This window comes from Knufia obscura (assembly GCF_036327395.1).
Source record: "Knufia obscura strain CCFEE 5817 isolate CBS 148926 chromosome Unknown scaffold_2, whole genome shotgun sequence".
Classification (NCBI taxonomy): domain Eukaryota; kingdom Fungi; phylum Ascomycota; class Eurotiomycetes; order Chaetothyriales; family Trichomeriaceae; genus Knufia; species Knufia obscura.
Genome location: NW_027042688.1, coordinates 2,265,260 through 2,292,451, shown reverse-complemented (window position 1 = coordinate 2,292,451; position 27,192 = coordinate 2,265,260). Strand labels below are relative to the sequence as shown.

General features: G+C 51.9%; 10 protein-coding genes across 10 annotated transcripts; 8 read left to right on the top strand and 2 right to left on the bottom strand.

The window, feature by feature from the left end:
- Positions 1 to 800: 800 nt before the first annotated feature.
- PMZ80_002693 (uncharacterized protein) lies at positions 801 to 3,185 on the top strand (the record flags this gene model as incomplete). Its single annotated transcript, XM_064871125.1, has 3 exons — positions 801 to 1,133; positions 1,194 to 1,300; positions 1,352 to 3,185. 3 exons carry the CDS (start codon positions 801 to 803, stop codon positions 3,183 to 3,185), a joined length of 2,274 nt encoding a protein of 757 aa, XP_064733578.1.
- A 1,069-nt stretch (positions 3,186 to 4,254) lies between these two features.
- On the top strand, positions 4,255 to 5,594 carry PMZ80_002692 (uncharacterized protein; the record flags this gene model as incomplete). Its single annotated transcript, XM_064871124.1, has 4 exons — positions 4,255 to 4,344; positions 4,471 to 4,998; positions 5,045 to 5,200; positions 5,250 to 5,594. 4 exons carry the CDS (start codon positions 4,255 to 4,257, stop codon positions 5,592 to 5,594), a joined length of 1,119 nt encoding a protein of 372 aa, XP_064733577.1.
- Positions 5,595 to 7,612: 2,018 nt separating this feature from the next.
- Positions 7,613 to 8,543, top strand: PMZ80_002691 (uncharacterized protein; the record flags this gene model as incomplete). The annotated part of the gene is made up of 2 exons (XM_064871123.1): positions 7,613 to 7,756; positions 7,806 to 8,543. The coding sequence occupies 2 exons, from the start codon at positions 7,613 to 7,615 to the stop codon at positions 8,541 to 8,543; spliced, it is 882 nt and encodes a 293-aa protein (XP_064733576.1).
- A 753-nt stretch (positions 8,544 to 9,296) lies between these two features.
- PMZ80_002690 (uncharacterized protein) lies at positions 9,297 to 10,355 on the top strand (the record flags this gene model as incomplete). The annotated part of the gene is made up of 2 exons (XM_064871122.1): positions 9,297 to 9,920; positions 9,981 to 10,355. The coding sequence occupies 2 exons, from the start codon at positions 9,297 to 9,299 to the stop codon at positions 10,353 to 10,355; spliced, it is 999 nt and encodes a 332-aa protein (XP_064733575.1).
- Positions 10,356 to 10,968: 613 nt separating this feature from the next.
- On the top strand, positions 10,969 to 12,594 carry PMZ80_002689 (uncharacterized protein; the record flags this gene model as incomplete). The annotated part of the gene is made up of 1 exon (XM_064871121.1): positions 10,969 to 12,594. One exon carries the CDS (start codon positions 10,969 to 10,971, stop codon positions 12,592 to 12,594), a length of 1,626 nt encoding a protein of 541 aa, XP_064733574.1.
- Positions 12,595 to 13,388: 794 nt separating this feature from the next.
- On the top strand, positions 13,389 to 15,210 carry PMZ80_002688 (uncharacterized protein; the record flags this gene model as incomplete). The annotated part of the gene is made up of 4 exons (XM_064871120.1): positions 13,389 to 13,878; positions 13,930 to 14,231; positions 14,282 to 14,403; positions 14,457 to 15,210. 4 exons carry the CDS (start codon positions 13,389 to 13,391, stop codon positions 15,208 to 15,210), a joined length of 1,668 nt encoding a protein of 555 aa, XP_064733573.1.
- Positions 15,211 to 15,772: 562 nt separating this feature from the next.
- PMZ80_002687 (uncharacterized protein) lies at positions 15,773 to 17,581 on the top strand (the record flags this gene model as incomplete). Its single annotated transcript, XM_064871119.1, has 1 exon — positions 15,773 to 17,581. The coding sequence occupies one exon, from the start codon at positions 15,773 to 15,775 to the stop codon at positions 17,579 to 17,581; it is 1,809 nt and encodes a 602-aa protein (XP_064733572.1).
- A 351-nt stretch (positions 17,582 to 17,932) lies between these two features.
- PMZ80_002686 (uncharacterized protein) lies at positions 17,933 to 19,636 on the top strand (the record flags this gene model as incomplete). Its single annotated transcript, XM_064871118.1, has 1 exon — positions 17,933 to 19,636. One exon carries the CDS (start codon positions 17,933 to 17,935, stop codon positions 19,634 to 19,636), a length of 1,704 nt encoding a protein of 567 aa, XP_064733571.1.
- A 1,860-nt stretch (positions 19,637 to 21,496) lies between these two features.
- PMZ80_002685 (uncharacterized protein) lies at positions 21,497 to 23,153 on the bottom strand (the record flags this gene model as incomplete). The annotated part of the gene is made up of 2 exons (XM_064871117.1): positions 21,497 to 22,267; positions 22,320 to 23,153. The coding sequence occupies 2 exons, from the start codon at positions 23,151 to 23,153 to the stop codon at positions 21,497 to 21,499; spliced, it is 1,605 nt and encodes a 534-aa protein (XP_064733570.1).
- An 852-nt stretch (positions 23,154 to 24,005) lies between these two features.
- Positions 24,006 to 26,615, bottom strand: PMZ80_002684 (uncharacterized protein; the record flags this gene model as incomplete). The annotated part of the gene is made up of 1 exon (XM_064871116.1): positions 24,006 to 26,615. One exon carries the CDS (start codon positions 26,613 to 26,615, stop codon positions 24,006 to 24,008), a length of 2,610 nt encoding a protein of 869 aa, XP_064733569.1.
- Between the last annotated feature and the right edge of the window lie 577 nt (positions 26,616 to 27,192).

The window sequence follows — 27,192 nt, the reverse complement described above, 5'->3', positions numbered from 1 at the left end:
GTAGGTGCTTGCCGCTTTGTGTATGCGGGGTGTGATGTCGATGCTCCCAACCTTCTTTGTGCTCCCGCCACGAGAAGGACATCAGGTGTGCCTGTGATCGTGCCAGATACCCTGCCAGATGCCCTCGAAGCCCATGCGGTGTTCCCATCCAGTACGGCCACCTAATCAACGTCTAGCACTGGCTTCCTATTCATCAACCAAGGTGTCAAGATGCAGAGATTCTCTGCTGCACACAGCTCAGCTGCAGATGTTTGAGATTGGTATTGATGTGCTGCATCTGCGCAAAATGAATAGAGCAAGGTCGAGGGCAATTGTGCGCCTAGGGAAGGGTATGTCTGGTTCATTAGTGACTTCAACCCTATGCTTCCTTTATGCCCGCGTGATCCTTATCAACCAAAGGTGTTAGTTGCTTGTTGTCGAGATCGATGCTGATAGTGCCGGCGTGGTCGGTGAGCTCGATAGAGGTCGTGCGTGGCATCGTGACATCCAGTCGAGCTCTACTACTGAGACGAGGTGTAACAAGCATTTGATACCTTGAACCTATGGCAGTGGACATGGTCTCTTGTCTAGAATGGTGGCATCTGGTGCTCATCACCATCATGACGGATGTATGGAGGATTTCCTCACTTCAAGTTGGCTAGGAGATCTGGCAAGCCACGCTAGTGCAGACCACCTTCACCAACGAGCAGCCAACAAACGAATAGGGTAATAGCTGCGCACGTGCCTGATAGCGCTTGCCTACAAAATATAACTCTCGAAGAAATTCTCGTGGGGATCGCTCTTTCCTCCACAAACCAACAATGAATTTTGTTGGAACACCCGTGCCGGAGGGCGTCTGGGCCGCTGGCAGCCCCAGCGCCCTCGACTACCTCCTGCGCCTGGCTCAAGAGCGCATTGAGCTAGCAAACTCGGGCCTCCCTGGCGCCAGGAACCAGGGAGATGCCATTGCAATGGTGCAACGAGACCTGGCTCACCACCATATCAAGGTGTCGTCAGCCTTGAGACAGAAACATCTCAAGTGCTACGGCACCGACGACGAACTTGCTCGAATGCAAGTAGAAGCCATGAACAATGTTCTGGCTCAAGTGACCGAGATCAGTCTCTTTTGGGACATCCACGAGGCCGTTCCTGGAGTGAGTCTTGATATCGAACTAAACTACATGAGAACACTATCTGACTGACTTCTTCCTCAGAGGATTGAGACGCAGTCCGACATTTCCTCCTCGTCAGAGGCTGTCTTCTCGGCGACTTCAGAGCCGTCTCAGAAGTCACAACTGGCAATTCGTGAAGAGCCTGCAAGGTAGTTCTTTCCCTTCAACTTTCTTCTCCATCAAAAATTCATGTTTCAAAGGTACAACTCCAGGCTCTTCGACAACTCGAACCAGAGCAGACCTGGACCAAGTTCTGCACAACTACCAATGCATCCCAGTGTCCAGCGATACTGGCAACTTCAAGATCAGATCTCGCAAGCCAAATCCGACTTTGAGGATGCCCTCTCACAGAGATCACGAACACCGTCGCACGCTCACCGCCAACTCCAGGATCAAGCCGCTGAGATAGAAGCATTGAGGGCTCAAATCGATACACTCGAAACCCAGCAGGATAGCTTGAAGGAGCAGATGGATACTGAACGACGAAATCATGCGATCGAGATCCGACAAAAGAACGAAGCGATTCGCGTCCAGAGTCAGCAGATCTCTGGCTATCACAACAGACCCCAGAAATTCGAGAGTCAACCTTTCCTGTTACCAAGGGAGATCGCCAATGCTGAGAGTCACGATTACGCACATGCCGCTCATTCTTCATCAAAGCCGAAGCAGATCGAGTATCCCAACTATCCTCAAACCACATCGTATCATCCTCAAAGCGCGTCTCGATATCCTCAAGGTCATCCTCAACAGTACGGTAGCCAGCCTGCCTACAATGCATACAATCAACATGGTGCACCATCCCCAGGCTTCGGCGCAAGAAGCTCAAGTATACTGCCAACCAAATGGGGTCCTCTCTGCAATAACAATCCGCTGCCTGACCCTTTCAGAAGCCCGCAGAATCAAGCGCGAATTGGTGCTGACCCAAGTGGTTCCCCAATTCCAATCGATCGCATGAGGTCTCTGAACATCAAAGAGGGTACAATGGCAGGAGGTGGTAACAGAAACATCAGCACACCACCCCGTCAACAGCAGGAATTAGCGATGAGAGAGGGTCCGAGCGATACTCCCTACAGCGCTCGCAGTCACAGCTCTGATGCATACTGTCTTGTGCCAAGAGTTCCAAATCAAACACCTGCTCGAACGGCATCCCAAGCATCGTCAAGCGGCAAAAACAACAGTGGTGCTCTAGTACCTGTTACTGGAAGCTCCAAAGAAGCCAAGATGACTCAATCTTTCCAAGCGCTTCACGACGAGGTAGTTCGTTTTGCATATCGACACATCAACGTGCCAAGTACACACGGTGACAGCAATGCTCCGCAATACTTGAAGGACAGACTCATGGAGCTTGCTACAACAACCACTGCTCATCGTATCATGTCAAATCAGAACACACGATACTTCCTCATTGCAAAGCTCATCCTGGCTTGGTTTCTAGATGAGGTCTTTCAGGAAGCTGCCTTTGCTGGTTTTGACAGCAACATCGACAATGCTGTTCGCAACGCCCGAAGCAAGATCTTCCATGATACTCCACCATCTGTTCGAAAAGTTCTACTACAGGAAATCGCCAAGAACTTCAGCACACTCAAGAACAATGTGGAGTTCGAGCAGTGGAAGGGTCAAAGATGTCACAAGCGCGCATTGGAACTCTGGGACATCCTCAAGAATCTCATGTATGTCAAGTCCAACGGTGACTGGGATGAACTACACACGCTCGTGACGAATGCGCACAAGCTCGCTTTGTCAATGCTCAGTGACGAAGCAGAATTCCGGTTCGAGTTCCCACGAATCAATACGCTCTTCAACGAATTCAATATGTTCAACATGGACCCGGACTTCCGCCATTATTCCACCAAAGACATCATGGCAAGAGGTGGTCTGGTTCGACTAGGTGCTCTACCGCAGGTCATGGTTCGTGTCACTGCCGCAAACGGCAACACTACAACAAAGCCATTAATCAAAGCTGGTGTGCTGATTATGTTTCCCAAAACGAACGAGGAGATGAAGGAGCGAAGACAGATTGACATCAAAAGTTGAGAGGTGAGCATGGAGAGGACGCGAGCGATGAGAGAAGTGCTGAAGAGAAGCAAAAAGAGCGTGCTGTTTTCTTGATTTTCTTGAGTTTTATGATATTCCTCGGATGCTCGTATAGCATACTGAGGAGGGCATCAGTGCCAAAATGCAAACATGACTCCAAAGCTGTAGTTAGTCTAATGAGAATCTCCTTGAAAACGTCCGGGCCACACGACATTCCCGTTGACTCTGACGGATCCAGCTGAGACGATGTGAGACTGCACTGAAACGAGCAGTTCCATGCTTGTTGAATATGTCGCTAGGAAGAACAGCCAGTGGTCTGTGAGGTATTCTGCTCGAATTGGACAGGCAAGAAATACATTGAACTCAGGGTTCTGTTTATGCTGGCTTGACTCGTCTTTGGTCGTTCGCGTGCTCGACTGATCCGAGATTATAGCAGCGAGCGGATCAAGGCTAATATCAAGACAACAACACCCTCAGCTCGACGGCGCTGCCTTTCGCAGTGTCCCTGGTGTTCGGATTAACTGCTTTCCGATGTCCCGTCAGCTCGGAATCGAATAGTGCCGATCTGACCTTCGGCGTCTGACCGTGTTTGTGCTAGCGTCAGGGCGCAAAGCTAGCCACACCGAGCAAGCTGTCTTCTCAGGGTGCTTTCCGGCTCCGAATCCGAGTCAAACATGCAAGTCCCGGGTCTTGTACAATCAAGCCATGGAAGCTGGTTGGCAGACGCGTTGCAGATTGGTGTGAGATTCTCTCGACTCACCTGAAGGTGCAACATAAAAGCTTCAGAGATGATGGAACCACGACGATGCGACTAGTCCTTGGACTGTCGGTTGAGGTTGCAAACTATGCAAGCGTATCACGAATGATCTTGATCCTTGCTACGGCGCAAAGACTTCCAGGAAGATACAACGCGACCTTTGGTGTATGACTATGCATCGACCGCTGTAGCTCTATCGTCGAACACGTTGCAGCATCTCCCTTCAGCGGAACATCGTTGGTTTACGTCTGAAGCTAGTTCCTCTAGGCCCAACAGCATGGTCAATAACGGTGCCTCGCGAGCTTGCCGGACATGCAAGCAAAGGCACAAGAAGGTAGTCACCCCAGCATCTGCGCTAAATCCATCTTGCTAATCCACGTCAAGTGCGATGAGGCTCGACCGGTAAGTGGCAGAGGATGAAAGTCGCAGCACCTGCATTAAGCACGCCAACACCCCTTCCATACGCCAATATGTGCTAAGCCCCGTCCGATCAGCTCGGGAAGATGTAGCTGACAGCACCGGATGCAGATATGTACCCGTTGCTCGAAGTCGAGAAAACAATGCTCGTACGAACACGAATCAGGAACTGACCTTATCTTCCGAAACTTCGCAGCCAAGCTTTCTTTGCAAGTTGAGCCTCCGCTGGATGATAGAAGCAACAGCATCCTTACCGCGGCAACTCATCCCGCAATTTCTCATATTGGTACGGCATTAGACAACGGCTTCATCAACCCGGCACTCAACAAGAATGTGCTTCTGGAGGACTTCCTTCACGGCTTCTGCATCAAGTCGAAGGACCATAACTTGTCACGGGGATACCTTGATGGACTGCCCAGGCTTCTCGAGCACGGCAACACCAATACCAATGTATCTAAAGCAGCTAACGCTGCAGCCCTTGGTTTTGCGGGGATGAGATACCAGCGGAGAGACCTCCTCGTAGAGGCTGAAAAGGCATACGCTAGCCTACTACGATCTTTCAGAAAGACCATTGTCGAGATAGAGGACTCGACCCGCATCGACACATTCATGACAACCGTTCTGTTGGGGCTATACGAGGTGGGTATTCTGCTCAACACATTGCATTCATGCTGATTGAAACAAGATAATGACAGCGACGGATATATCGCCTGGAGCACAGAATATCCATCTTCAAGGTCTGTCAGCTATCCTAACCGCCGCAGGCCCGCCTTTCGACCTGCTCGGTGGAATTCGGGTGTTCTCGTCGGCCAATGCGCTACCAACGAAGTCACCAGCACCGGTAAGCGCAGCTTTAGCATGCAACAAGCTACCTAGCTGACTCAAAGCAGAGTATCATTTCCTTTGCGACAATGTTGGAACCACCTGTGCCGGGACCTGTGCAGAACCTTGACGCGACCATGTCCAAGCTTCAGCCAGTTCTGTCACAATCCGATGAATTGCTGTCATCAAGCTCTCATAATATCGAGGCTTTGTACGCATTCTTCGATCAAGTAAGCGAGGCCGGGCAAGAGCTCGATACGTGGCGCAGCAGACAGGTCAACGAATGGCAACCTCATACGCTGCTTCACTCGGCGCCTGACAGATGCTGCATCGGCAAGCTAGAGTTGAGGCTGGGGCGCATTGAGACATACTACGATGGTAAGCCCATGCGAGCTGCTCAAATTCAAGACTGACTGTTCTTAGTGTACGTTGCAAGCGTCTGGAACACCTATCGAAAATGCCATATTCTTATTCTAGACCTTCAATGGCGATGTGCAAAGAAGCTTCAAGGCATGCTAGCTGGAAATTCGAAGACTTCAACCGAAGAACAGGTACGAATGCAAAGCAAAGCGAATGAGCTTTCCCAAGGGCTGTTATCGTCTGTTGCGTATCATCTGACCAACCTCTCGACCTTGCCCGACCCTACAAGTGCCGGCACAGACGATATCAGTCGCAAGCTTGAGGAGACCGGTAAGCCAGTCGGAGGACTCTTGCTTATGCACCCAATGTATGTCGTTGCGCAAGTGTCAATCATCGAAGACGAAATGAGGCGATACGCTAGGAGGACACTGGGGTGGATTGGTAAAAACATGGGCATCGGCGAAGCAGCCGTCCTTGCTAATGTGAGCCTCCGATACTCGCTGTCGATGATAGGCAAACTGACGGATGTACAGGAGCAATCGTCTATTCCGTTCCGATATGCTGCGCAGGGACATGTACTTGTTTGGGCTGGCATGCTGATTCAATCGCCCTTCGTCTGTTCTGGACTTCGGGCAGGACGATGAAGGGAAGGAAGCTATTGGCACCCACAATTCGACCAACGACCTCTTACGATATTCGGTGCATGGAACCCACCTTAGCAGACCAGTGGTGTCTTGTGGACATGTTGTCTGGAACCCCGATTCTGCGACCAAAAATTGTCCTTGCTCAGCCCCGAGGACTAAGACCGCGAAGCGCTGAGGCAAACAGCAGCAAGGCACAATTCGGAACCCGATCAATCTTCAGCATTGATTTATGAGGTCGACCAGTACAAGTTACAATGCTCAAACAGACTCAAAACCCCGATACATGGCAAATAGTACGCCATGTTCTCTGCCGCGGACGGCAGACACGGGTAGAGCCTAGCTTTGTACTACAATGGGTTGTGGAGGGTTCTGAAGACATCTGAAACGTGGACCATCTGTTCGTCGTTATCGAGGACTTCTCCACTGGCTCGTCCATCGCTGGATACAGCGACCTGCAGGCCTCATCTCGATCTATCCAAAGCTGCCTGCCGCGCCAACCATCACTTTCACTCTAGCCGCGAGGCTTCATGCTAGTCATATCGCTAAGGTACGTCAAGGACAATCTCGCATGGGTTTCTTGAGATGCCCAATCGAGTCTGATCGAACCCCTTCTCGGCGCTTATGGACTTAAGTGTTTGACTCCTACTGGTCGGAAAATCGCCTACTGCAGGTCGGCCGCGGACCCTTCTTGGCATTTGGCATAGATGGACGCACTACTTCATTCCGACTAGGAGTTAGTGATGTTGACATGCTTCACGCGCCAGGATACTTCTTTCTACGTCCTTACACAAGCTTGTAAGATGATGCTCACGCGCTCGAAGGACGCCTGTCGCGCAATCTCATCAAGAGCTACCATGAAAGGCTAGCATCACGTTCATCCCTCCGCAGCTTAAGTCAACAGCATAATATGGCTCCTCTACATGCACTGCCATATGAAATATCTTCGACCTGCAGCCAGCTGCAGCCAGGATTATTGCGCTGGGTATGCACCTAAGTTACGGCTGTCCCAATCTAGACACTTTGCGCTCCCCATCGAGGCTTTGTTTCGCTTCAAAATGGGATCATTGACTTTGCCGACAGAATATTGCAAAGTCAATATGATCGAAGGCGGCTATATTGGCTCTAGTATGGACCAATGCGCCAGAGAGGACCTTCTTCAGCATGACGGTCCAATCGTCCGGAACGCTGAACCAGGGTTCAACCTACGCAAATCTGCCTTGTACCTGAGTCGGCCGATCTAGCGGTCGTCAATCGCAGACGATGGATATTGATAAGGGCATGAGGACTCGGAGCTTTGGTGCTCACCGAGGCTTTGGCAGTCATCTTGAACGCTGTTCATCCATATCCATCGTCAGAGCCATCCAGACTCAGGTATCGCAACATAACTAGCAAGAAACTCGGGACAAACAAACAAACCAAGAGACGCAATGATCACGCCGAACCTTACAACACCACCTGCTACGCGGCGACACACGGCATCAGATTCGGATAGAGTGATCAAGAAGTCGCCACCCAACAAGTACGGCGAATCAAAGATTGGTCGGAACGTGAAGGCATGGACTTCAGATGAGGTGCGTCTGCTATGAGAAAGCACCAAAGGCTTGTACTAACCATGGCCAGGAGCGTATATTGCTTCAGCTTCGAGTCGATCGCGTACCGTATAAGCAGATCGGAGCTCGGCTGCGGAAGACGGATCTTGCCTGCCGTCTACACTTCCACCAGATGCTCACAGCACAGAAGACTCCTGAGTCTTTACCAGGAAGAAGCATCTACTTTCTATCAGGCGGGCATCCACCTGAAGTTCACCGCCTCGCACCTCCTGTCACTAGTTCGAACGCACCAGCTACTCGCTCAAGCTTGCCGGCCTCCACCAGCAATACTCCTAAGCATACCATGGCGATGCTTCTGCCACCATTTGAGAACTCCCCAACACATCAGCGCTCGTCTTCTTGTCCTCGGACAGGGATGACACAGCCATCGTCATGGCGCCAAACACCGTCACCCTACGCCTCCGTTCAACAAAGAGAGAACCCAGTCGACCTAGGCAGACTCGGTCGCATCTACCGTGAACACGCTGGGCACTTCTGGTCCAGGATAGCCGAGAAGTATTCTGACGGTGGACACCTGTCGCCATCCGAGCTTGAACTTGCCTTTCTGAATGCGCCGTCTTCCCGCGACGATTACTTCCACAGTACATCCGACAGGCTTTCAGAAGAGCATCTGAGGGCCACAAGCGTCACAACAGAGATTGATAGGCCGCTAAGCTTGAGGCATCTGCAGCATGTGCAAGGTGACAGGAACATGTCAATTGCAGGGAAGTGTTCGGTTGAGTCTTTGCTCAATCATGCTGGGGTATGATTCTAAAGCGTTCGACGTCCTTTGGCAAGCGGCGTCTCGCTTTCTTGCTTTCTTCCCCCGTTTATCTCCGCGCAATGTTTGCTCGGTCGGCCGAACAGATGGTCCGTGCTTCGGTAGCGAAGACGTAAGATACATATACAGGTACCTTCCTCATTGTTCTTGGCAGTATATTGGTCTCTGGGCCTATGTCCTGAAACTTGCCTGGTATGGGAATTTTGCGTAGGAGCGATCTTGGCGTACTACTTATAGGTGATATGTCGCCTCTTATGTCAGCGCTATTGCCTAGGACGCAAAAACCCGCCCCAGCACCCTCACCGGCTACATCCCGCAGAATACCCCTACACCAGTCTTCTTGACACTGCTCCATACTATGTAACCCAAACCGCGGCTTGACCATTTGTCCGTCCTCACAAGTTGCATGTCGTGGTAGGCCTTACAACCAGGACGCTGACAAATCAGCCCTCAAGCTAGAATTGCTTGGCTATTTGGTGCGCCTGAAAGTACTCGTAGGTCCAGACGCTACGATAGGCGTTATATCATGAGGGGAACGGGGTTCAATACAGGATTTAAGACTGGTTGATGTGTATGAATATCGCTCCGAGTCCAGAAACTTGAGATTATTCGAGACTGGACGGAAGACCAAACGCGCACTCGGAGCATTGATTCACAGGACCTCGCTACTACAACATTGACTTCACCACATCTGTTTACCTCGCTCTTGCAAGCTCACCAGGGACTAACGAAACGACCAATATGGCGCCACAGTCTAACAAGATCGTCTTTGGTGGGGCTGTGTTCGGCAGAGACGACATCTGGGTCGAGCTGAATGAGCCTGAAGTCACCCAGCAGCTGCTGGACATGCTGAAGGCGAACGGATGCACTCACATCGACACCGCGCAGCTGTATCAAGAGGGTAAGTCGGAGAGTATCATCGGTCGGGCCAAAGCGATTGAGCAGGGCTTCACTGTCGACACGAAATGGCTCGGCGGCTGGTCTGGCCAGCCGTGGGCTTCTCGAGAGAACATAGTCAACTCTGCAAAGGATAGTCTGGAGAAGCTCGGGGCTGGCAAGGGCAAAGAGGTTGATATCTTCTACATGCATTGCCCTGATCCGCATACGCCAATCGAGGAGACGTTGAAGGCTATCAATGAGGCGTATCAAGCGGGCGGCTTCAAGAGGTTCGGTCTGAGCAATTACCCAGCTGCGCAGGTCAAGGAGGTTCTTGATGTCTGTAAAAAGAACAACTACGTCATGCCTTCGGTGTATCAAGGTAATTATGCTGCTGTGGCTCGAAAGGTTGAGGATGAGATCTTCCCAGTTTGCAGGAAGAACAACTTGGCGTTCTACGCATATAGCCCGATTGCTGGAGGTTTCCTGGTAAGATCGGCCACAGTACTGCAACGTATTGGACAAACAGTGAAGCTAACAGGAGTATAGACCAAGAACAGGAAGTTCGTCGAAGAAGGACAAGGCCGGTTTGACCCCAACTTCGTCGGCGGTCTCTACCAGAAGATGTACGGTAAAGAGAACTTCATGACGGTGCTCGACGACTGGGAGAAGATCGCAGAGGAAGAGGGAGTTTCGAAGGCTGAGCTAGCATTCCGATGGATGAACTACCATAGTTCTCTGAGGCCAGAAAAGGGTGATGCTGTGATCTTCGGCGCGACTAAGTTCAGTCAGGTTGAGGCAACCTTGCAGTACCTAAAGAATGGACCACTGAAGGACACCTCGGCCAAGCAGATCAATGCTCTGTGGGACAGAGTGAAGGATGATTCCATCATGGACAACTTCCAGGCTGCCTTTGGTGCATAAGAAGACCACCATCGACTCGATGGATGTTAGGACGAATATTGTCAGTGTGGTCAGTGCTCCGGGTCACCCGTGAACGGACTCAGCTGGAACAGATGTAGCTTTAGTGGAAAAGAAGGCGTTGCTGTGAAAGACGCGTCTAATAAAGAGCTTTCCCTTCAGCAACACTCATGCTCCTGTAGTTAGATGGTGTCGAAGTCAGACTAAAGGTCTTTAGGTACGTACTCAAGTCGCGAAGATGCTCAGGTTCATGCAAGCCGAAGACGCCACCACACATGGTGGTTGCTACCCCAGACTCGCCCAGACCTTGGCATGAATAGGCGTGCCAACATTGGCTCGTGGGCTGTGCGGAGGACTCTTCTAGCGAGACTTGCAAGCATCATGAGCGCCTCGATGCGTCTCAGATTTTACTTAGCGAAGTGCCCGCTCGATATCTTCTGCTGTCGTGCGCATTACAGTGCTCGCTGTCAGTTATCTGACACTTTCCTCATTTAACATGGCGCTGAGATAACGCCTCGACTCAGTGGTGCTTTTGATCGAGGTTCACAAGAGACGGTACGACCTGATGAGCTGAGCTGCTGCCTTGAAACAAAAGCTTCTGGCTGCGACCTCGACAATGAGGCAGTCGAAGTATGCGATCCTCATAGTAGGAGCACTGGCCCCGCTGGTCTCAGCAGCGTCCAGGGCAACGACGACACTACCCTACCTTGACAATGTTCAGCGACCGATCTCACACGAGCCACAGCGCTTTCACCCTGTCGACCGTGATATCACCCAGGCTCTACAAGACGTGCTTGATGCGCTCGAGTCGATGCAAGAGACATATTTTGACGCCTTCGCTGGAACGTGGGCCGATGCCATAGACTGGACAGCTGCGGTCACTGGGGCGCATGTTACATTCACCTTGAATGGCATCGTCGAAGGACTAGACCTGAAATTTGAAGAGGCATGCTCAGATATCTTGCGATGGGAAAATCTGGTCAACCAATACTACACACAAACCGCGTTCTTCTACTTTGGAGAGAATGCTTTTGGTCTGCGGAACCAGGCATACGACGACATGCTGTGGGTTGTGCTCGGCTGGCTCGAGAGCACGAAGTTTGCGGACTTGTATGCGAGGAGACATGCTGGAGGCGACGAATTTGAGTCTGCTGCGTGGTATGGGCTACAGCTCAGTCCCATGGCGGCACATAGAGCCCGTGTGTTCTACGAGCTTGCGGCGGTGGGATGGGACGACTCGTTGTGCGGAGGCGGCATGACCTGGAATCCGTCGTTGACTCCCTACAAGAACGCCATCACGAACGAGCTATACACTGCGGCCAGCATTTCGATGTACCTCTATTTCCCTGGGGACAACGACTCCTCGCCTTTCCTCGGTACACAAGGAGATCGCTTCTACAATGGCCATGACCCTGTTTATCTGGAGAACGCCGTAAAGTCTTACAAATGGTTGAAGGAGTCGAGAATGCGCAATGCAGCTGGTCTTTATCAGGACGGCTTCCACGTTACAGGGTGGCACCGCTTTCCGAACGGAACCATTAATCCTGGAACGGGTTTGTGCGATGACCTAAACACCATGGTGTACACGTACAATCAGGGTGTGCTGTTGACAGCCAGTCGTGGGCTGTGGTTGGCTACTGGGGCCCGATCATATCTTGACGATGGACACGACCTCGTCAGTAGTGTGATTAGAGCTACAGGCTGGCCAAACGAGGGTAAAGATTGGCATGGTCTAGGTCGTGGCGGAGTGCTGGAAGAATACTGTGACCACGGCTTGTACTGCAGTCAGGACGGCCAAACCTTCAAAGGCATCTTCTTCACGCACCTGACTGAGTTTTGTCGTCCCCCGCGTCCCTACGAGCGAGAATCAACTTTCGGAATTGTATTCCATTCGTTTGACGAGGAGGGCTATCGATACCATTTGGCCCGTTGCGCTGCCTACGCGAAGTGGATTGAGCACAACGCTGATGCTGCTCTGGCCACCAAGAACGAAGATGGTCTTTTTGGCATGTGGTGGAGCGTCCCGTACGAATCCGACAACCGAGCTGAGTGGGAAGGTCTTGCAAGCGGTCAGCGACTACCTGACGATGCCGTCGACCATCTCAATCCTATTTCGTATTTTCGCCCGTCGGTCAGCGATGGAGATCTGAACGATCGAGGTCGAGGTCGAACAGTGGAAACGCAGGGCAGTGCCCTCGCAGTGCTGAGAGCCAAGTGGATGTGGCAAGCATTATACAGATAAGTTGCGAGATAGCTGATGAATATATGCTAGGTGTTTCCATTTGGCATGTGCACAGTTCCCTCTCATGCTCATGCCGCAGCTGCCAGAGCGAACACAAAGATGGAATATGGGGGATCTGAGTGGTCACCATGCGCCAAGTGCAGTTCGCTAAGTATACAGTGCTTCCGATTGGTCAGAAGCCCTTTCCCGATCAAGAGTGGTGGTGCGCCGCGCATCGGCGCCTGCCTGATCTGGATTACTTAATGAGCCCTTTCGCCTGCAGAGGTCCAGATTGGTCTCCAAGACCGTGATGCCTCCCACTTCAAATCGTCACTCTCGCTTTGGCGAGCTTTACTCAATGTATTGGCGCACTCATGACGCAACCGAACCTGTTTGTCAGGCATCTGCTGACTGGACGTGTCCCGGAACGTATCCCAGGCTGGCTTGATACCTGTTAGGTAAGCATGCAACTTCGAAGCTCAGAGGCGGCGCTCGGCAGGTACAGAAGTTTTCGGCCCAATGATGGTAACTTGAACTGTGGATTCCAAATATCCATATGCCTCTGCATGGCAGCCTCCTCTATCGCGCGTGCATACGCCCGACGCCTGCTCGAGATTATCAACGCTATATTCGTGCGGATGGACCGAACACAATTTAATGTCTACCAGCTTGTGAACTGTTGGGTCTAAACACGGCGTGAACGAGCTGTCTTACCACAAAGATTGGAGGGAATGGGGGCAACGTTAAATCGATGATTATCACACAAGGAACGGACGACAGCTCGAAGCTAGGTGGTTCCATCGTTAATCTCGGACATGGCGACAAGAGTGCTATATAGCAGCCATGAGCCGCATTTCCTTCATGGACCGAAACGGAAAGCGTTTTTCAAGGCACCGTTTCCGACGACGCCACAACCAGCCACGGAAGTGAGTAGTACGTCCTACACGATCATGAAACCACAGAACGTCTTCGTCAACTATACACATCCCGGACAGCAGAATGATCGACGCAGGAGACGAGAAGTCGCTTCCTATATCGGCACGTACTTTCGAAATAGGTCCAGGCCAGCAGCGAAGCGGGAACGGGAGAGCTCATTGGCACGTGGTGCACAACACGAGCAGGCAGAAGGTCTGCCGGTCGCAAGCTCGAGTTCCAGGCCGAGCGCCCTTCAGATGTTTAACTGGCGATTAGAGCCATCCGGGGTGTCACCGCTTGCTTTGCGTGATGGCACTGGTTTGAGGGTTGACCCCTTCAGCTCCTATCCTGTACAGCCGACAGCGGCCTTGCCAAAGGCTCTTGATTACTGTACGTTAGCCCTGTCATCTGGCTGTTGTTGTCTTGAACTAACGCGGGCAGTCTTTGGAGCGTACGCTCCAACTCATCTCTTACGGTCCAATCTTGGTCCCGAACAGGCACCGCAAAAGTTAATCCAGAACTATGTACGCTACGCCATGCAACACCCTGTTATGTTTGAGTCGATCATCACGCTTTCCTACGCAAACATGCACATATCACAGTGGGTCGATGGACAGCCAGATATCGACACAGCCCGCCATTACGGCTCTACACTGAAGAGTCTTAGAGAGGCATTGTCGGTTGGAAACGGGCTGTTCGAGGATGCGACCTTTTTAGCAATCCTGGGCTTAATCAATGCTGAGGTAGGGGCGTATGAAACCGTGCGGAAGATGCCAAGGACTAACAAATGCAGTATCTGCTCGGTAACGTCAATGCTTACCGCGCTCACACAACCGCGATGATGTACATAATTCGGTATCGTGGTGGTTTGAACGCTATTGGCTGGCAAGACATCACAACACCAGTCGTCGCTGGGTAAGGATCACACGAGCAAAAGATATGCCGCAATCTACTAACCCGTGAAATAGCATGAAAGCCCAGTGCCAGTTCTACATCAACACTTCGTCGGAGAAACTGCGCAGAATGGTGAAGGACAAGAGCGAAGACCTACTTGAACCGAGCATTGCCGCTCTAACCCCACAGGCTCCGTTCTGCAATTTTCCACCCAAGGCGTTACCACCTGGCTTGCAGCGCCTTGCCAGTGATGGTCGAATCACGGATCGTGTCTTTCACTTAGCCAAACTCACCATGAACACGCCCTGCATAGACCTCCGCCATAACAACGCAGCTGCGAATACAGCACTAAGTACTGAGCTTACGGCATACCTCGAATGGACAATCTCCCTAGGTTCGTCGTCACTTGCGGACGGGATACTGCTCATGGCGCTCCATCGCGAGCTGTACGACCTTGGCTCGGCGGAAAGATACAGCGTATTCTACGAGGATGTGGTGCTACATTGGACAAGAGAGTGTCTGGCGGTGATAGACAGAATTGACCCTGACGACGAAGCATTGGTTGAGATGTTCATTTGGACTTGCTTCAAACACAGCGGTACCATGGTTGCGCCGTTCCTGAGGATGGAGTCCGATGACCCGAACGATCTTCGGATGCAGCTGATGGTCAGAGCTTTTCAGAAGTTTTGGCAGACAAGAGAGTGGCCATTTTGTCGGGAGCTGCTCCTTCGCTTTGCACCAATGCGCGAGTGCGTTCATTGGTGGCACCTGATCTGGGAGAGGACCATGAAGCTATATGAAGGGTCTGAGGGAGAACCACAAATATAGCTCACTTGACCGCGGAAATTACAGATAACAGCCGGGAAGCGGAATGGTCTTTACTCGGGCTGTCATCAGCGGTATGCGTCCCATACAACAAACTCGCTGTAGCCAAGACTGGCAGTGCACTGAGGTCGGGCTGCATGAAGCAGCTCGAACTCTGCGTAGCCCTGACACGTGCAGTACCACTGGACGCGATTGTCTCACAGACGGCCTAGTACTGAACAGCACTACGTCACAAGCTAAGCGACCAAATTAGGCTTGGTTCGGCTTGGCAAGACCAATAAGAACACGCTGAGTCGAGCTCGCTATTCCCGTTCTACCAGAAGCACCATCAATTCAGCCAATTAGCTGGCGGGTAAGTCATACATCCGCGATTGCCGACTGTGATATGAAATTGACTGAAGCCGTCGCCGGTTGTTGCAGAATCCGAAACTTTCGTGATGCACATCGTTCCTACGTACCGGCGCCCGCTCTTAAAGACTGTTTCGCTCCGGAGTGCTCTTGAGAGGGGAGCGAGATGTTTCCGTCGTCAGCCCGGGAGAAGGACGACCAGCTCTAGTCACTCGAAATGAAATCTTCAGACATCTTCCCAGAGTACATCCTTGGACATCCTAAAGGTCAACAGCGCAAAGGCAATGCTCCGAATAAGGAGAGTCCCAAACCAAGACCGCCAGATAGTATCAGGGATAGAATACCATATTATGGCCGGCTACCAAAATACTCTGGACCGTACGAGGTAGGGGTCATTGATCTGGAAGTACCTGTAAGGGAGCCTCGCCATTTCTCGAACATCAAGCGAAACCATAGACATGCTCTTGTCTTGGAAACGGTGCTTGTGACGATCTACTACCCTGCACATCTCGACAGTGCTTCCGATGAACGGATTCGCAAAGCTCGATCTCAACACAATGCGCGTCCAACATGGCTCGCCAGGCCGCGACATCTTACAGCGAAAGGCTACGCGAAATTCGCTACGCTGCCTGAATGGCCGACCATGGTGTGGTTCATGATGACTACTATGCTCACTAAACTCCCAGCATATCGGAACGCGCGTATTGCTGAGCATTGGCCAGAAATCAATGAGCAGTGGCACAACCGCAAAACAAATAGTACCGCTGGGCCGATGCCCGCGTTAGGTCCGAAGCAGCCTAAATTTCCCCTCATTCTATTCAGCCATGGTATGGGTGGTACGAAAACTGCGTACAGCAGTATCTGCGGTGAATTTGCTAGCCGCGGTTTTATGGTATGCGCGGTAGAACACCGCGACGGCAGTGGTCCTAGGTCACTGGTCAACTACAACCCTCATGATTCGTTGCGCAGGGTGGAATCGGAGTCAGCCGCACAGAAGAAGCATGGGAAGTCGACGAAAGCTACGCGTTCCTACGACATGATTGATTTTCTCTTTCCACAGCACGACAAGTGGGATACCTCGCCTGACCACGAAGTTGATCACGAACTTCGTGACGCACAAATCAAGCTTAGAGTGGCAGAGGTTGATGAGGCATACTATCTGATGACGGAGATCTGTGCTGGGCGGGGCAATGAGTTAAAAGACTACAACTTGAGGAAGAAGGGCATGCCAGGTGCGTCCTCTCTTGGACTTGATGGTGTCGATTTCTTGGCTTGGAGAGACAGACTACATTGTGACAACGTGACCATGCTCGGTCATTCGTTCGGATCGGCAACCACGATCGATATGCTTCGATCGTCAACGAAGTACCATTACATCACTCAAGGTATAGTGTACGATATCTGGGGCCAGCCTGTGCGAGACCCCACCCCTGAGCAGCATATCAACGTACCGCTTCTCGGCATCAACAGTGAAGCATTCATGTACTGGGATGCAAATTTCAATGTTGCCAAGGAGGTCTGTGAAGAATCGAAGGACGCCGGCTATCCTGCGTGGCTGATGACTGTTCGAGGCACAGTACATATTTCACAGTCCGACTTCTGCATACTTTACCCGCGTATCGCTAGTGGAGTAATGAAAACGACGATTGATCCTGTCCGAGCTATCGACGTCAATATCGACGCGTCGCTAGACTTCCTAGATCGCACATTACATTTCAACGGTGAGGAAGACGAGCATCAAGCGTTCCGGCGGAACTTGCCAGAGAAGAAGTTCTTGGACTTGGATTTGGTGAAGGAGATGCCCACCGAGCACAAACCGGACCCGAAGTGGACCGCGGTTCGGTTGAAGGTCAAACATGAAGGGAGGAAGAAGTTACAGCCGCATGCCAGGGAGAAGTACTGGGAGAGGTTGAAGAAGATGGGTGAGGAGGAGGTATGGGTGCATATGGCGCCTGGAAAAGTGGCTGCTCCTGACGCAGAAAATGAGGAACAGGAAGTGGAACAAAACCCGGAAAACGCAGAGTAGGTATCTGCTCGTTCTGTATAGCAAGATTATAGATTTGTACCACACGTGTCAAATAGCGAGACACGTGCTTACTAGGCCTCTGCTCCAGTTGTAAGAAGGAATTTATGCTATCGAGCTTGTCACGTGCTGGCGCGTCACGCCTGGGGGGTGGGGGACGCGCCATCGACGTCAGTCACCATTTCGCGAAGCCGATCGCTCCTGCTGCTTCGTTATGCCCCTGATCAAGACCGCGTCTTCTGTCCCCTTGAGTGACTATTCATCTTGCCTCAGCTTGGTACACTCCGTCCTCCTCTGAACCTGCTGGTCAAGCTCAACACCAGCGATCTTTCTTCTCACCAGCGCTCGAGTCGCATGATGTCGCATACAGCCAACGAAGACGCGCAGCTTCTTTCTCTGCCTGTAGAGCTTTTGGAGAATATCCTCGTCAGGGTTCAGAGTGATGAGCTCAAAGCACTGCGGCAGACCTCGAAGTTCCTCCAAAAATTGACGACGCCACGCCTCTATGCAAGATTCACCCTCTACCCTCACATTCGCAGCTTCGAACGGCTATTGAGCATTGCCGAATCCGAGGACCTTCGACGGTACGTCCGGCACTTGACATACGATACGGGCTATCTGGGCCTGACAGATAGATTCATCCGACGCCTGCAGAGTGTATGGAGCAGTGAGATATCCGTAGATGAAAAGAAGAAAGCTATCGAACATGCCCATGTCATCAATTCGCAGAAGATACGGGCCGAGGTGGCCATGGACAACATGGTACAACTGAACTATCTCGAGCGAGCATTCACCGCGCTGGTCAATCTGAGACATATCGTGGTTGAGGACTCTTCTGAGCACCTCAACGAGGGTTTTACGCGCGAAGAGCTGCCCTCCTTTTACGCACAGCTTGCAGAAGAGACTTGTGGGCGTTACCCGCACACTAGGCTTGAGCGTGGCACGTTGGGTGTACGCCACTTGGCTCGAGCTACATATACTCATGCAGTCCTGATAGCTGCTAGCAAGCTGTCCCAACCCCTCCAGCACCTCGAATTGAACGGCCTGAGCTGGCAAAACTTCCTCCAACAAGGCACATTTTCTAAGTTCAGGTCGCTTTTTCAACGCAACATGGCTGGTCTCAAATCCTTGAACCTCTACGCAGAAGGGATTGGTTACTTCCCTGATACACGGGCCATGGCAAATCTGCAAACCCTCCTTCGAGCGGCGGAGAACCTAGAAGAACTGACGCTTTCTGATAGATGGTGCGATGACATTCGCCTGTATGGACCAGACCTAGTGGACGATGACATTGGCACGACCTGCAATTCCATGTTTCAGTCAAGACCTGGTGAGCAGAACCCTCTATCAGTCCCAGCCCAACTTATCTGGAGTCCAAAACTACGCTACCTCGATCTTTATGGCATCACCATTTCTGCCAAGGAGTTCAAAAACGTGCTCAAGCCATGCTGCGAGACGCTTGAATTTATCTCGTTGGCCAACATCATGCTGATGCCTGAAGACTTTTCGGTGATTCGAGGCATAGAAATTCCACGTGCCTGCTGGGTCAACATGCTCAAATGGATGCAGCGTCATCTGAAGAATCTGAAGTCATTGAACATCAACGCCCGCCTGACGAATGGAGGCATGCAGCATTGGCATGTCGATCCTTTCATGCGCGATGAGAACTCCCTACGCATGAGAGTGTACTCTTTTCTACTCAAAGGCGGTCCCTGCCCGCTTGAGCACGTCGCCATCAAGCCTGGCGACTTTGACCTGAAGAAGAAAACGTGGAAGGGCGCCGTACCCGAACTGCTGGAGACTCCCGAATATGCTGGTGATGAGAGCTGGATGATGGAGTACAATGACGAGAGTGATATCGAGTCTGCTCTGAACGACGACGACGATATCATGGATGACTGGGAGGTGGAAACTGATCTTGACGAAGAGGACTGGAATGAGGAGGATGAGGATGACGATGATATCTTCCCACATGGGTTTCCTGGAATGTTTCCGCCTGGGATGGGGCTGCTGCAGGGGACGCTCCCTGGAGCGCCGCCGCCGCCTGCCTTGATGTGAGCTTCCACACGTCAATAGATGTGCAGCAATCTTGCACCGGGATGAGATGATGAGCTTCACCTTCTGTCGTTGCATGGAAACTGAAGTACGAATAGCCATTTGGTTAGAGATTTTGGTTACGTGATGGACTGAAGGACGCACAATTGGTAGGGCATATCTTGGTCAAGGTTCGGTCTACCACCCAAGCTTGTACAGATATTGTTTGAATAGCTTCGTGCATGTAATCAAAGGTTCGTTGGAATACCATCGTCACACATTCGATGATGAAATATTAGCATACATATGCCATGCATGTGCCGTGGTCCTACAATGCAGCAGTGCACAAACCCATGCATACAAGCCCATACCCATCGACTACATGATTCTAAGGCGAGGGAGCACCCATACAGGAAACGAGACCACATCAACCGCAGCGTCGACCAGCCCCATCCGCGGCTGTAGTTCCAACACGTTTGTGGGAGCCCTCAGGCACAACGCGACGCCCAGGCACGATGGAAAAGAGTCGTGCCTTCCTTGCTCTGGGCCGTACCTGCCTTATTCAGCTAAATCGCACCTTCCTCGTGTATTGTTCATATAGCAGGCGGGTACGACTGACAAGACGGATCGCGCCTTCTTTGCTGTGGACCCGCCCCTTCCTTGCATAATAGCAGTACAGAAGGCAAGCACGACCGACCGACAGGCGCGCTTTCCTCATCCGGACAGACCGCACCTTCCCTGTGTACTACTGGTGTAGTCGGCAGGTACGTTCGGTGGTCGTACCTTCCTTGCATGCTAGCAGTACAGAAAGGTAGGTACGACTGAACCAACCGATCAGTCGCACCTCCCCTGTTCTTCCTAAAACGCACCTTCCTTGCGTACTGAATACCAGCACAGCAGGCAGTTACGATTCACGGTTTGCACCTTCCTTGCTCTGGGCTGGCCTGCCTAGTCCCACACCAAAGAGTAAAGGGCAGGTCCGTTCCACAGGGTCGCGCCTTCCTTGTATAGAAGCAGCACAGACCGCAGGCGCGACCGACCAGTCGCGCTTCCCTTGTTCATGTAACTCCCTCCTTCCTCGTGTACCATAGTATCGCGAGCAAGCACGACCAACGAGTCACACTTTCCTTGCTCTGGGCCGTACTTTCCTAACCTTACACCAAGGGTAGAGGCAGGTGCGACCACGAGGCGTGCCTCCCTCGCATAACATCATCACATCAGGCAGGCACAACCGACCGACTAACAAGTCGCGGTTTCTCGTTCACCAGAGTCGCGCCTCCCCCGTGTACCATCAGCGTAGCAGGAAGGTACGATCCGTGAGTCCTACCTTCCTTGTTATCGTTGTGGACCGTGCCTGCCATGCATAACACTTCCGTACGAGCTGGTAGGTACGACCCAGGAGTCGCGCCTTCCTTGTTCACGTAAGAGGCACCTGCCATGTGTACTGTTAGTATAGTAGGCAATTATCTCGGGCGAGTCGCGCCTCCCCTGAGCAGCTTCAGCTAGGGTGGGTTGGGCTTTCCTTCAGGCTTTCTTTGAGAGATGTGGTGTGGTGTACCTGGTGCGCCATGACTCGAAGATTGTGGTACTATGCCTTTATACGGCCATGAGGTCTGATCGAAGTTGGTGGTGAAATGATAGTCAACTGGTATATCACTGGATATTGCGTGAGCGCGAATGATAAGCACTGCCATGAAATCACGAGAGGAATGCTGAACTTCGAGACTTGGGTTGGCCATTGTCATCATTCATACCTCGACATAACCTCATCAAATCGTGTGCTCCTAGTTTTAGTGTTACATCCAATTCCTTTCAGATCGAGCACGCTAATCACATGTTACTGTTTGTTGCAATCAATATTCCACGCAGTTGCAATGTCACCCCTCAGTAGTATTTCTTCCTGTCTCCATCCACAGCTGACCCTTCCGTCGCAGCGCCACCAACAGGCTTCCGTTTGAACAACTTGCTCAGCGTCCCTTGCTTCTTAACACCGCTCCCGGGACTCATCGGACTCACGACTTCCTCACCACTAACTGCAACAGCTTGGTTTGTGCCAGGCGCAGCATGTTTGACAGTGGGAACCCGTTCGACATTACCCGATACTGATTCGGGCGCTGTACCACTGTTCGCTCTCATGGGCGCGCCGCGTGGTGGGGCATAGCCGGCTGCGGGCGTACCTGAGCTGCTCGTCAAATTCGATACGCTGGAGTAGTCATTCGTCCCTTCCGGAGCATGCTGCTGCGGCGGTGTCGGCGAGGGAGTGGTGTCTAAATGCCTGTGGCCATCGGGCGTCAAGCCAAAGACAGCACTGTGAGATCCATCTACTGCGTTGCCTTTAAGGTTCGAGTTTGGGTCCGGTGGAAGCGAGACACGGTGATGGTCTGTCGCGGGTTTCTGTGTGTAATTGTCACCGAGTCCTGGCTGATGGGTGTATCCTCCACTGGATGCTGGTTGATGGGTGTAGCTTCCGCCATTACCTGGTATCGGGTCTGTAGGGTGATGGTTCCTTTGTGGGATATGCTGCATTTCGTTCCGGCCTCTTTCCATGACTGCGGCGTTCTTCGCGTGGGCTGCAGCTGCCTTGTTAGGGTTATGGCGGGGAAATCGATCGTCCACGGTGGAGTTGAGAGTGCCGCGGAGGGTTTCGCCGACGCCCTATAAATATGTCAGTAGGGGATGAGAGGTTGGTATGCAGATGAGAACTTACATGTAGACCGATAGCAGCGGCTTTGAGGTCAGCAAATCGTCCAGTCTTCTTTGCATAACTCTCCTGTTGAGGTGTATAGCCCGTTTCTGTAGCAGCTGGTGGATTTGGCGGATTTGGTGGATTACGACTAGGGTAGCTGAAGTTCTGTCTTGAAGGGGATGTGGGCATGTCTGCCATGCTATTTCCAGGTGGATAGTAGGCGCTATCGTACTCTCCTGATCTGCGTGAATTTCGGGCTGGGATGTCAGGTGCCGTCAGGCCAGAACCTCCTGAGGCATATGCGCTGTCCCTCGACGACTGAGGCATGTGCTGCGGAGCGTGATGTGGGGTGTATCCTGGGCCAGCTCCAGTGGTGGTCGTGACCCCTTGACCTTGTGGCTGCTGATGTTGGGTTGTTTGCACATCTCTCTGGACATCTTGTTGTTGTTGTCTACCTCCTCCTGACGTTGTGGTTGTTGTAGTGGTGGTTGTGGTAGTCGTGACAACTGTTACCACTTGTCCTGTATCCTCGTCGAAGACTTCGCCTGTGCCTTTGTCCAGGGCGAGATTCTGAGCTCTATTGGTGTTGGGTATTGAACCATCGTTCTCAACTTGAACGATGTCATGGTTGTTATGGTCGCTATGGTTCGCATGATCACTCGTGGCGTAGCCCGAGTCGTGCTGACTCGGCTGATTCATTGGAGGAGCAGGTCGCTCGTCCTCATAATCTCTGCTACCACTCGAGCCGCCCAAAAAGCGGCTGAGTCTGTGCTTTTTCTGGCCTGCTGGTGGCGCGTTCATTTGTCCGTATGATGAGATGCTCTCTTTTCTTCCTGGCGTGTCAGACCTGAACATGTTGAAGGATTGCGAAGACTAGTCAGGGCGGGCGGTGAATAGAAGTTGCACTGGTATGCCAAAGCGCGACAAGGATGATATGATGTCGATTCATCTCCACTGACGGCCAGGTGCGGGCCATTTATGCCACCACTTCAGCAATCGAAACTTGGTCACCTTGGAGCTCGATCCTTGACATACTTGACGTCAGCGAAGAGCCAAAAATGAGGAACGAGAAACAAGCTTCTTGAGCACAGCCACAGTGGACAAACGCCACAGTTCTCACAGGTCGGCAATCGAGGATCGATATCTGAGTAAGCCGCGTCGAGGGCTTTCAGTGCCCGAACCTTGTGATCTCGTCTATCCGATGTACAGTAGATGACCCTCCGAATGCAGCGATCTCCAAGCAAGGGTCCATCGCACATGGCAAGAGTGAACTTAGTAGGAATTGAGCAGATGGGAGACAGGGATAAAGTTTGCCATGCTCAATCATCAACGATGCTGAAGGTGAGCAGCGTGAAGCGATCTGCAAAATAACGTTCTCCAACAAAGCTGAACCGAAATGTCAATGCTGTAATGCGTCCTGCGCTTGCCGTCTAGGGGAGGAACTGACAGAGAAGGCGCATTGAGCCAGGCTAGCTTCACATGGCTGATACGGGACTGAGTCGTATCAGATCTTCAAGACGTTCTAGTTTGGTACACGAAGCCGCAAGCTGCAGAACAAGAAACAATGCGGCGCGCAAGGAGAGCAGAAAGGTCTTGGCGGCCAACCAAATACAACCATGAAGCGAGAAACATCAAGAAACCGCATATGGCACAGCGTGCTTTGGAAGCAGCTGAATGTACTTGTTCTCCTTGGGTACTATTGGCTGACTATCTATCATACGCACCCAGCCCAACCTTCCTCCTCCTAGCATCAATCACAGCACCCAGACACTGTCCAACCCCTTCCAGATCGCCAAGCAAGCCAACATGTCCCCTCTCACTCTCAATTCTTCCGCCCCTCACACATCGATAACCAGTCGGCAACTGCGCAGCACTAGCAAGCACAACGCCGTCCCCAGCCGCGAACGCAAGCTCCTCGAACGCATCATCATATTTGATCGCTTCTCGTGACTGTACGAACGCCCCGTAGACGGTTGGCGTGTTCTTCGCAAAGAGAATGCCTGCTGGTGGGTATGCATTTGTGCTTTGTAGATCCGGGATATGTGAGAGACTCTGCTTGAAATCCAGCACAGATGAAAGAGTATTGGCTAGATATGCTTTGGCTAACGGAACGGGGATCGTGCTTTGCGTTGCGACCGTAGGTTTGTTCTTGGAGGATTGGGACGAGCCACCTGCTAAGGCTGGTGAGAGTGGTGCTTCTGGTTTGGCGGCCTCCGCGGCATCTGCCACGTCGTCTTTTGCGTCGTCTAGTTTGTCACCGACTGACGGAGGCTGATTGTGGTGCGATGAGCTGCTCGTATCGTTGTTCCAAGATGGCAGCCATGAGCCGCGCTTTGCTGGCTGAGACATTGCTTCCGAGATCGAGCCCATTATGCTCATTTTCCTCTCTGGCCTTTGACGGGGTAAAGCTGGCTTAATGCATGGCGAGAGCCGGTATTCGTCCCAGCTGTTGGCGTCGAAGAAGTCGATGTCGTAGCGCTCCTCGGTCTGCTTGTTGATGAAGCATCTACCGTCTTGCGGTAACAAGACATAGCTAGTACGCAAGGTGAAATTAACTTGGGCAGTCAAGACGCGAGAGCTGAACAGGACATCATCCCCGTTGCGCATCGGCCCCAATATATTGACACAGTTCTGGGGTGTCCCGGCGTACACAACACCCGCAAACAGATCAGGCCGCTTGTTAACAGCATATCGTGTAAGGAGTCCCCCAAGACTGTGTGCTATTACCCACACGCCTCGCTCCTCCGCCGGTACACCTCTTCTATTGCAAGGCAGTGCTTCAATGAACCCAATAAATCTGTCCGCAAGAAGATCCGGACTCAGCCGCCAGTCATAGCCATAGTCATGTATCCTCAGCTTGCCGTCCTGTACATTAGGACACTTTCTGCATTTCCTAATCAACCTTCGACAGATATCGACAGGACCAACGTGTGATAATGTGCCACCAGGGATGATCTTGTCTTCCATCTTCAGTTCGTCCTTTCGTGTAAGGCCAACCTCTAGATCTGCCTTTCTCAGATTCATGCCCACTTTGATAGGTACCCAGAGTTGCCGATGTGGCGGCTGCGCTTCTCGCAGGATACTGCCTCTGTAGCCTCCCAAGATCACAAGATCTCCTTCAGTCCTAGATAACGCTTCCTTCAAGACAGGGTGCTTCGAGGTGGAGGCATCACTAGGGCTGGCTCTCTGCTGGTTCTCATTGGTGTTTCTGGGCTGCAGTAGAGAGCCAGTATTCATCCTCGTATTGCTCCTCGTTTCATCACTATTAGTCCTTTGCCTTGGTCTCAGGTATTCTCGATGGTTCATGCTCGGTAGCTTCGGCATACGTAGCGATGAATCCTGCCAAGTATCTGATATAGCCTTGAAACGTGAGTTGACCATTTCCGAAACGTTAGCGAACGCATTGTAGTCATCGAACTCTGATGCGCCCGTGGCGGCCTTCCGGAGATAGAGAGATTGATCAGATGTGGAGCGACGTAATAGGTCCGGCTTTTGTGCCCTTGGTTTGTCATTGCTGACGCACGGGCCACCATCACGGCTTGTACTTTGCTGGCTGGACTTTAGAGGCGAGGCCAAACCCTCCGAGCCCTCCAGCGGCCGCTGGGTGTTCTCAGCTGCCTGACTTCTAGCACTAGGCCGTACGAGACCTGGACCGGCGGGTCCGAGCGTCGGTCTGCCGGAGTCGCCGAAGCCAGAGAATTCATAGAATCTCGGCATGCTCATCGAGGGCATATTTGGAAGCCTTTTCCTGATTCCATCGACTATGCTTGAACCGGATGAGGCTCTAGGTCTCGTATAGCTTTCAGCAGCACCAAGTATTGAGCTTACTAATGAAGACCGCTTGTCTGGCTTTTGGTTCGCAGACGGTGCCCTCCAAGGTGAAGGGGTAGGTTGGATCTGCTTCTCGGGCTCACTAGATTTATTTGCCTGCTGTCGTGGATTAGCACGAGGATGTTCTGGCGGAGTTTCCTGCCCCGACGGTTCATCGAAGAGTTGTGTCTCGTTTTCAGGTTCGGCTTGGAAGTAGTCTTTCGAAGCATTGAGTGCTTGAGCTTTCATTGCAGCGGGAGTTGTGGGCGACTTCATGTCATTCTGAGCACGACTGATGCTGACAGCCACCAGGCTGCTGGCATCGTCTCCATCGTTAGCCGACGCATCTATGTCATCTTCATCATCAGTATCGAGGTCATTGTCCTCTGTAACGTCTGCGTAGAATGTGTTGCCGCTCAAAGTTGCTGAAGTCTGTTGTGTTATTCCTTGTGGGCGAGGTGCTCCTACTGCCTCAGGCAAGTTCAGAGCAGGCGGCGAGGCCGCCATATCGTATTACGGCTCTTGAGAAGTATGATGCTGCGATGGTAGAAGCATTCCCTGGTATTTTGAACGACGACATAGGTAAGGCCAGTGGAAGTTTAATCTTGAATGATCGTAGTACTAGTGGAGAACCGCTGAAAATATGTACATATCGCGGAACAAGCATCAAGACGAAGAAGCAACGGTGAGGTTGCTCTCAACGTCCTGGGCCGGTACTTTCGGCACCTGCATAGCCACACTGGGATCTGAGGAGTGATTAACAGGGCCGAATATGTTTGGAGACGTCATGAAGTCTAAACCTTGCAAAGGGATAAAGATAAACGAACGTCGATAGCATTGGGAGACTTGCATCGTGTGTCTGGTTGTGACCAAAGCCAGGAACGATGACAGAAGAAGATACGTATGTACTAGTAACCCTTTGCGTGAAAGCGAGACGAGGCCGTGTGATAGTTACTCGAATGATTGGGCTTTGAGAACTAATCCGCCGATAGATTACCCGATTGCCTCGCTGGTCGACTATGATTATTTACACAGACTTCAAAATCCGAGCAGGTTAGATGCTAATGGCGATCAACAATGGAAC